This window comes from Humulus lupulus, chromosome 2 (assembly GCF_963169125.1).
Source record: "Humulus lupulus chromosome 2, drHumLupu1.1, whole genome shotgun sequence".
NCBI classification, from domain to species: Eukaryota; Viridiplantae; Streptophyta; class Magnoliopsida; order Rosales; family Cannabaceae; genus Humulus; species Humulus lupulus.
The window spans coordinates 248,703,587-248,713,946 of record NC_084794.1 but is presented as its reverse complement, the minus strand read 5'-3'; the positions used below and the strand labels follow the sequence as shown (position 1 = coordinate 248,713,946).

General features: G+C 26.1%; 1 protein-coding gene and 1 long non-coding RNA gene across 2 annotated transcripts; both read left to right on the top strand.

The window, feature by feature from the left end:
• Positions 1 to 3,355: 3,355 nt before the first annotated feature.
• LOC133816627 (uncharacterized) lies at positions 3,356 to 6,192 on the top strand. Its single transcript, XM_062249011.1, has 3 exons — positions 3,356 to 3,702; positions 3,994 to 4,085; positions 5,924 to 6,192. Exons 1-3 carry the CDS (start codon positions 3,474 to 3,476, stop codon positions 5,996 to 5,998), a joined length of 396 nt encoding a protein of 131 aa, XP_062104995.1. The 5' UTR covers positions 3,356 to 3,473; the 3' UTR covers positions 5,999 to 6,192.
• An 835-nt stretch (positions 6,193 to 7,027) lies between these two features.
• Positions 7,028 to 8,540, top strand: LOC133816626 (uncharacterized). The gene is made up of 2 exons (XR_009885384.1): positions 7,028 to 7,383; positions 7,937 to 8,540. It is a non-coding gene; the product is annotated as an uncharacterized LOC133816626 (long non-coding RNA).
• The last annotated feature ends 1,820 nt before the right edge of the window (positions 8,541 to 10,360 follow it).

The window sequence follows — 10,360 nt, the reverse complement described above, 5'->3', positions numbered from 1 at the left end:
TCGATGCCGCACCTCCCTGATGCCGCCTCCCTTGAAAGTTGCAAGCCCAACGTCGTCGAAGCCTCAATAGCTCAACAATTTTGGTCATTTTTCTCTCTGATTTTTTTGTTCATAATCTATTTTTTAATATTATTTATATAAATTTTGGAAAACTCTTTATATATACTTTTGTTTTTTATTTAGATCTAAATGTTGGTGTTAATAAGTTATTTTTGTTGTTCTTATGATTTTTGGATTAATTGTAGTGTTGATGTGGGTTTTCTTTTTAGATTGTATAGAATAGTGTAGATTAAAATCGGTTTTGGAAAAATAAGATATTATGCATGTCTTAAAGAAGGCAATTAAAATATTGCAAAAACAATTAAAATTTGCAAAATAAAACCGAGCAAAATAGGTAAATATAATACATTTAATTAATTAATATATTTATTTAATTTTATTTTAAATTAATATATTAAAATATTAAACAATTAATTTTTTTATTATTTTCTTAAAATATAAAACCCTACGATGACTCGCACGAGAAAACTTTGAAAACATTTAACGTCTCTCCTGGGAGATGTCGTAGGGTGTAGAAAGATACCCTATGAAGTCTCCCAGGGGATGACATTGAATGTATTCAAAGTCTTCCTCTGCGAGTCATCATAGGATCACATAAGATGGCTCCTACAACAACGTCTCCCACAAGGGGACACATTGAATGTCTATAATGTCTTCCCCATGTGGCCATCAAACCCCTATTTTGTTGTAGTGTCAAACAAGTTAAGCTTTCTTGATAACGATATTGGAGAAAACTACTAATCTTTATGAATTAGAGAGAGATAGAGAGAGAGAGTGGAGAGTGATCAATTCACCAAAATCTCATATGAACCCTTTAAATAGTATATGGACCATCATTAATGTTAATTAATGATATTAGAGCATTTTGAAATAAGTTTTGGAGCCAAAACACATAATTGTATGATCTCATACGGACGACCCACGCGATGCATCACCTATATGCAGGCGATGTGTTTCTTGACAGACGATACACTGCCTTTATGCAAGTGATGCATCACCTAGCGGAACTTTTGTAAGGCGCGTGATGTATCGCCTCTCAATAAGCGACACAACGTAACCGCCTCTGTATTGTCACCCCGTACATTGACCAAAAATACCTCCAAAATTTTTTGGTACTCTTATATACTCCAAAGAAACACTTTGGACACAGAAAGATAATTTTTAAACGCCTACAACAAAAGTCCAATCATTCATGCTGACTTTAGTGAAATTCTAATGGTTTTTGCACTCTTTGTGCATGACCAATTTTCACTATTTATTTAACCAATTCTAACAGTCTATATTGTCCATATCATCATACATGTCCACACACATCCTAGTGTGTTGTGGATTGTCTCAGAAGATTGCAGTGTGGATCTTGTTGCAATCTTATGGATTTGATGTTCGCTATTATATGCTAAAAGATAATGACGATACTTGATAAACTACAAGAGATATTAGATCTGGATCTATCTTTTATTGTGTTTGATTTAATGTATACATACATATATTAATCCTGACTCGATATTCTAAAGAATTTTTTTTCAATATACATTTTGTTGCACACTCTGATTTACATATTTAATACTAACACGGGTTGGTAAAAAAATATGAGAGAGGCAAAATACTTAATTTCTCAAAAAACCAAAGGGATTATGGTGAAAATATGCTAAAGTTAAAGCTTAACATAGGATACACAAAAAAGAGAAGACCAACTTGTTGGAAATTTATGGCTTACAAATTGTAAATCAACAATGAATAATAGAAATAAACTCAATAATATAAATCCTAGAAATTAATCGGGATTCATATGCATAATATGAATACAAATTTTGAAAATTCAAAAGATTAAACCAAAATATAGAAAATAATGTAAAATAGAAAATTAAATTATACAAAAAAAAACAAGATAAAAATTATTTATCTCCCCCTCAATTAGGGGTGTATGGCACCACAAACACACCCTAAAATTAAAATCAAATTTTACACTCACGATGATATTGAAAGTATTAATTTTCAAACCTGAGTCCTTTTTAAATATATATATATATATATATATATAAACATTATAGTAGTTATTAAAACATTATGTAGTATTAATTTATGTGTCTTCATGTTAGGGCTGTTCATCAAACCGCCCGCATCGCACCACACCGCAAAAAAAATGTGGTTTGAAATTCTTCGCGGTGCGGTCACGGTTTGAATTTTCACTAAACCGCGCGGTGTGGTGCGGTTTGCGGTTTTGAATTATTAAAATGCGGTTCAAACCGCACCGCACCGCATATTATAAAAATACTATTTTTTTATATTTATTTAAGTCTAATATGTTAAAGCCCAACCCAAAGCCCACTAATTCTATTGCTGAAAGTATTTTAGTTGTATCTTTCATATTGATGTTGGAATTTAATTAGTCTCAAGTTTGTTCTATGTTGTTTTAGGTGTGTTGCTGAAACTTTATTAAGATTATTGACTTATAGTTGTTGTTGTTGTAACTTTATTAGTCTCAAGTTTGTTGTATTTTCTTAGGTGTTTTGTTGAGCCATTATTAAGATTATTGTATTGTTGAAAGTTTTCTTATTTTTTATTTTCAAGCTTTAGGTGTTGCTGAAATATTAATATGATTATTTATGATAGTTTAATTATTTGGCGGTAGTCCAAACCACCCAAACCGCACCATTTTTTTGCGATGCGGTTTCTGCGATTTTTTAGTTTCGCGGTGCGGATGCGGTTTGGAAAATTAGAAAAACCACATGCGCGGGTTGGTTTGAAAAAATGGTCAAAAACCGCACCACCCGCACCGCGTACAGCCCTACTTCATGTTACAAAGAAAATATTGTTTTCTTTTATAGAATTATGTAATTATTATATCATTATATATATAATATAATATATCATCAATATCAGCATTGATTTGATGTGATAGGTGAGATTCATATTTCCATATAGGTAATATTTACAAGCATTATTTTCATAAAATCTTTCATTTGATCTTATCCAATGGCAATCGAACACCAAATCAATCATTGGTACTCCATTAATTATTTTTAGAATTATCATATATTACTATACTCTATATTTTTGCATTCATTTGTCGCGCAAGTGGAAAGACTCCCTAATATTTATATATACAAAAAAAGTAAATAATGCAGCTGAAAGGTTATTTGCAGAAATAGTAATTAAATTTCCAAGCATAGAGCCTGATTGAAGCTAATTTTCGATTTATACGTGAAAATCACATAAATTATTCTTAACCAGTAAAACCATTTATATATGGTATAGATAGACATGGCCAACTCACACACATACCCATATTACCTTAATAAACCTTTTTTTTTCCTTATTTAATTTGCAAACCCCACCCAAAACTTTCCACCTCTCTCTCTCTTGCTCTTCCATTGAGAGAGGGAGAGAGAGAGTATATTAGTGGGTTTTCCATGGAAGGAGGAGGTAGTGATAATTATTGGCTTCAAAAGTCCGACCATGGCGATGACGTGGCTGCCGCCGGCCATAAGAATAGTCGCCTCCGGGATGGTATCGCGGCGGTCCTTTTGCGGTGGAATGGCCTGCAAATGGCGGTGAACAACCACTGGGGCGGTCCCAATTCTCTTCAGAAATCCCACAAACTAGCTTCTGATATCTTCTCTTGCTTCTCTCAGGCCAAAGGTACGTATATATATATATAATCGAATTCACCTTCACTTTCTTAAATTTACAAAATCTCTCATCTTCACCACATTTATTGCTAACTAAACATACATACCATTAAATTAATATAGAGAGGTTTGTTTATTTAACCATTTTTTTAGAGTTTAAATTGATAAGTTTTACTTAGAAAAGAATTTTGTAATTCTAAATACATATAGAGATGATGATCATCCCATATAAATATATATATATATGCATATATAATCAAAAGAAATTAATAAATAACGGTTAATTTTGATTATATTTCAGCGCTGCTGTACGTTGAAGATGTAGAAAATCTGCTTCACGAGAGCTTGCTTCTGTCTTTTAACACAGATATAGAAGATGGCAGCATCGAAGAGGTATTTTAATTTACTAGATAGATATGTGTAATACATGTTTACTGATAATATTTTTAAATATAATAATTTTTTTAATAAAAATTAAGATTATATATTATATAATATTATAATAATAATATAAATTTATATTAATATAAGTATTAAATATATAATTTTGTATTAAATATTATTATAATAATAATATTTTATAATATTTGAATTAATATTAGTATATTTAGTAAAATATTATAATTATATAATATTATCATAATAATATTTTATAACATTTAAATTTATATTAATATAATTATTAAATATTTAGTCTTCTCTTATATATTATTATAATAATTATATTTTATAACATTTGAATTTATATTAATATAATTATTGTATATATAATTTTATATTAAATATTATTTTAATAATATAATATTTTAAGTTATATTAATATATTTAATTAATTTTAAAGATATATTTTATTAAATATTTAAAATATTCTATTAAAGTTAATAAAAACAAAAGGTTAAAATCAAACAAATTATTTACCTACACATTTTTTATATAGAATAAATATATAATTACTTAAGTTTATTTCTACTATTATTTAATCCTTAGTTTTCAAATAAAATATTGGCATCATTTAATTATTATTGAAATTTATTGGTCCCTCCTTTGTAGTGGGTTTCAAGAAGGACAAAATAAAATTAATAAGTAAAACATTATTATTAAAAAAAATAAAGTTTGTGGAGTACAAAAAAAAAAACTAATTGTTTACATATAAAATTATAAATTAAAAAAAATAAGTGGTGCCCCAATTACTCTTAATTGGGTCTCAGTGATATTAAGTGCGTTTAAAGCATTAATGATGTATTATTTATATATATATATATTTATATATATATATATATTTTCATTATAATAAGTGTGTAAATAACGAAAATTATTGGTTTTAACAGTTTTTTATTTTTTTAATGTTAACTTTAACAGAATATTCTTATATTTAACGATAGTTTGTAAACACTTAAACTTAAATAAAATAAAATAAATAATCGAAAAAAATTAAAATATGATATTTTTGAGATATTTTACAATGATAATTATTTAAAAATAATAAATAATTAAACAAATTAAAATATGATATTTTTCATATATTTTATAATAATAATAATTATTTTAAAATAACAAATAATTAAATAAATTAAAATATGATATTTTTGAGATATTTTATAATGATAACTATTTAAAAATAATAAATTTTTTATAACTTAAATAAAATTTAATTAAACTTAAACTCACTTATTAGAATAGTATCATATTAAACATATAATATAATCTACTGTGAATTAGCAACAAATTGCTTTATAAAAAAAAAAACTAGCAAGAAACTTAAATTTAAAATTCACGTATAATATTCAATATTACATTAAACATATAATATATAATTTCTTGTTGTCACTCCCAAATTCAAAAACTATAACAAACATAAACTTAAACAAAAATAAATAAATTATTTAATTAAAATAGAATATTTTTTTCAAAATTTATATGACATTAATATAAATTTAATAAAAATAATAAATAAATTCTATAAATAAAATTAAGCAAACGTACATATTGCACGTTACTTGTATATTTATTTATTTATTTATAGGCATGTTCTAAAAATTGATATCGTTAATTTTGGGAATGCATTTTGCAAAATAAAAAAAAATGTGTTAATGATTTTTTTTTTTTCAGCAAAAAAAAAGTGTCAATAATGTTTATACATAAATATGAAGTTAGGAATTTTTGTTTAAATAATATATGTTTATGAAAACCCACTTCAATTACTAATTATAATTAAATTATTTATCATGCAGGTTGCAGAACAGTTGATGGTTTTACATGAAGAATGTTCTCATCAATCGTTTATGCAGGAAAGTCGATCAAAATAGTTAATGGATATACTAGGATAAATTCAATAGCGAATATTATTATTACTAGAAAAACAAAATTAAGCATTCTCTCAAAGTACAAACTAATTAACTAGCAGAGTTCATATATATATATATATATTAGATACAAGCAACTTAGAAGGCATGTTATTTGATTAGTTTATTTATAGAATTGTTCAATTATATTTATTAAATTTGTATCATTCTTATATAAATTTCAAATAAATAAACAATATTATATATAAAAAATAACATAAATATATTATATATATAATATGATAATTTTTTTAAACATACATGATAACTTTTATAAAAATATAAAAATGATGTATTATATATCATTAAAATAATATTTTATAATATTTAAATTTATATTAATATAAATATTAAATATCTAGTCGTGTATTAAGTATTATTATAATAATAATTTATAATATTTGAATTCATATTAATATAATTAGTAAAAAAATTAGAATTATATATTATTATCATAATAATAATTTATAACATTTAAATTTATATTAATATAATGATTAAATATCTAATCTTGTATTGTTTATTATTATAATAATGATATTTTATAACATTTGAATTCGAATTTATATTAATATTAATATAATTATTATATATGTAGTCTTATATTAAATATTATTATAATAATGATATTGTATAATATTTGAATTTATATTAATATAATTAATAAGAAATTATAATTATATATTATTATCATAATAATATTTTATAACATTTAAATTTATATTAATATAATTATTAAATATCTAATCCTGTATTATATATTATTATAATAATGATATTTTATAACATTGAATTTGAATTTATATATTATTATCATAATAATACTTTATAATATTTAAATTTGTATTAACATAATTATTAAATATCTAGTTTTGATATTTCATAATATTTGAATTTATATTAATATAATTAATAAATATCTATTTTAGTTAGTTTTAAAAGAATATTTCGTTAAATATTTAGAATATTTTATTAAAGTTAATAAAATAAACCGTTAAAATTAATAATTTCCGTTTTCTACCCACTTTTTATATAAGGAGTCCTTGGCAAAATGGCATTTTTTTATAGTGCAATTTGCACTTTGGCCTAGTTTCAATAGATTTTAGCTAAATGGCATCTTTTATTAATGAATATTTTGTATTACCCATTTTACCCTTAAAATAAATTAAAATAAAAACCCTAATAACTATCATCTCATTCCTCTCACCCATCCACCCACACCCATTATCATCCCCCGCCGCCGCCGCCACCACCACCACCGGTGACCACTGCCCCCTACCGCCGGCGAACACTGCTAATCACCAGATGTTGCCATTTCTCCACAAATCCAACCACCACTCATTCAAAAGGTTGGTTTTTAAAGGTTTTTTTATATATATATATATAAATATATATATATATAATATGAGATTTTTGATATTATTTTTGTAGATTTAAAATGCAAAATGATTGTTTTAGTATATTGAAAGTATAAGTAAGGATTTATGTTTATTTCTCGGGTTTTATGAAGGTTAAAGCTTGAAAATCTGAAGAAAAAAAAATTAATGGTGGTTTCGGCTATTTTCGAGATAGAGAAATTCAGAATTTTTTGACAGCTTGTCTAATTTTTCGACAAGGAGTCTAATATTTTAGACTAGTTATCTAAATTTCAGACCAGTAGTCGTTTTTTTTCGACCACTTGTCTAAATTTTAGACCATCTGTCAAATTTAGACAGGTAGTCTAATTTTTAGACAGATCGTCATATATTTTCAACCACTTGTCGAATTTTTAGACGGGCTGTCGAATTAGCAGACAGGTTGTCGAATTTCTAGATTTTCAACTTGATTTTCATTTTTTTATATAACTTTTTAATCAAAGTAATACCAACAATTTATATTTGTTTATCGTATTATTTTTTTCAGATGTCATTAAAAAATATTGTAATATTATGTGATGGAATGTGGAAAAAGAATGAGGACTCGTGGAAATGGATTTCAAATGGCTCACGATCAAGATCAAGTTTGGTACAAACTAACCTAACTTATGAGGAGTTAGTTGAACATATTTATGAAGTTACAGAAATCGATCACAACCTCTTCGATATAGAATTAACTTACAAGATAACAACAATGGTGGAGATTGAACCAATTGTAATAAAAAATAGTAGAGACATTGTTAGTTTCTTTACATGGCAAGAGCGTGATTTGGTTCCATTATGTGTGGGTTTGATCAAAAAGATGGAAAATGTGCTCATTAAGGATAAACTTGTTACTAATATTGATTCTACTACAAATGTTAATTAAGATCCAATAACCTACTTTCAAAATTGTTCTACCCGAGAGCCATCTTCTCCTTGTAGTATGACAATGTTCATGTATCAAACTCTTATAGTATGACTTGTATTGGATATTTATTAGCAAAGGCAATGGAATTGTATTTTGTTTATGTATCAAACTCTTATAGTATGACATGTATTGGATATTTATTAGCAAAGGCAATGGAATGGTATTTTGTTTATGTATAAAATTGTTCTGGTATACCACAAACTGTTATAGACTACTTGTGTTGGATGTTTCTGTTTCGGACCTCTTTGTGCTATATTTCGACAGTCTGTCTAAAACTTTAGATAGCTAGTCTCAAATTTTGACGGCCTGTCTAAAACTTTTGACAGCTAGTCTAAAATTTTGACTGCCTGTCTAAAACTTTCGACAACTAGTCTAAAATTTCGACTGCTTGTCTAAACATTTCAACAGCTAGTCTAAAATTTTGTCTGCCTGTCTAAAAATTTCGACAGCTAGTCTGAAATTTCGACTGCTTGTCTAAAAATTTCGACAGCTAGTATAAAATTTTGACTGCCTGTCTAAAACTTTCAACAGCTAGTCTCAAATTTCGACAGGTTGTCTAAAATATTTGAAATGTCTAAAAAGGCTCCAAAAACACAATAAAAGAACATATATCTCAATTAACATTTTATAAAGTTAAACAAAACATAATCTTTATGAGATTATGATGATTACATATTGAGTGGTACAAATTTCAATCAAACTACTATGATGATCAAGAATTGAGTAGTAGATAATCTATTGAGGTACTATTATGATGATTATGTTTATAGTATAAGAACAACACTTTATCATGTAGAATTGGATCTTAATTAATTATACATTTTTGACAATTAGTCGTGAGTTTCGACAACTTGTCTAAAAATTTATAAAGTTAAACAAAACTGAATCTTTATGAGATTATGATGATTACAGATTGAGTGGTACATATTTCAATCAAACTACTATGATAATCAAGGATTGAGTGGTAGATAATCTATTGAGGTACTATTATGATGATTATGTTTATAGTATAAGAACAACACTTTATCATGTAGAATTGGATCTTAATTAACATTTGTAGTATAATCTATATTAGTAACAAGTTTATCCTCAATGAGCACATTTTCCATCTTCTTGATCAAACCCACACATAATGGAACCAAATCACACTTTGCCATGTAAAGAAACTAACAATGTCTCTACTATTTTTTAGTGCAATTGGTTCAATCTCCACCATTGTCGTTATCTTGTAAGTTAATTCTATATCGAAGAGGTTGCGATCGATTTCTGTAACTTCATAAATATGTTCAACTAACTCCTCATAAGTTAGGCTAGTTTGTACCAAACTTGATCTTGATCGTGAGCCATTTGAAATCCATTTCCACGAGTCTTCATTCTTTTTCCACATTCCATCACATAATATTACAATATTTTTTAATGACATCTGAAAAAAAAAATACAATAAACAAATATAAATTATTGGTATTACTTTGATTAAAAAGTTATATAAAAAAATGAAAATCAAGTTGAAAATCTAGAAATTCGACAACTTGTCTGAAAATTAGACAACATGTCTGATAATTCGACAACTCGTCTAAAAATTTGACAGGTGGTTGAAAATATATGACGATCTATCTAAAAATTAGACTACATGTCTAAATTTGACAGATGGTCTAAAATATTAGACAACTTGTCGAAAAATTAGACAAGCTGTCAAAAAATTAGACAAGCTGTCAAAAAATTATGGATTTCTCTATCTCGAAAATAACCGAAACCACCATAAAATTTTTCAAATTTTCAAGCTTTATTCTCCATAAAACCCCAGAAATAAACCTAAATCCTTACCTATACTTTCAATATACTAAAACAATCATTTTGCATTTTAAATCTACAAAAATAATATAAAAAATCTCATATTTTATATATAAAAAAACATTTATAATCCAACCTTTTGAATGAGTGGTGGCTGGATTTGTGGAGAAATGGCAGCATCCGGTGATGAGCAGTGTTTGCCGACAGTAG

Bases quoted from the DNA above. Each gene is read 5' to 3' on its own strand.
- LOC133816627 (XM_062249011.1), top strand. From the start codon at position 3,474: ATGGAAGGAGGAGGTAGTGATAATTATTGGCTTCAAAAGTCCGACCAT. The intron at 3,703-3,993 runs GTACGTATATAT...ATTATATTTCAG, and splicing joins TTGCTTCTCTCAGGCCAAAG to CGCTGCTGTACGTTGAAGAT. The intron at 4,086-5,923 runs GTATTTTAATTT...TTTATCATGCAG, and splicing joins AAGATGGCAGCATCGAAGAG to GTTGCAGAACAGTTGATGGT.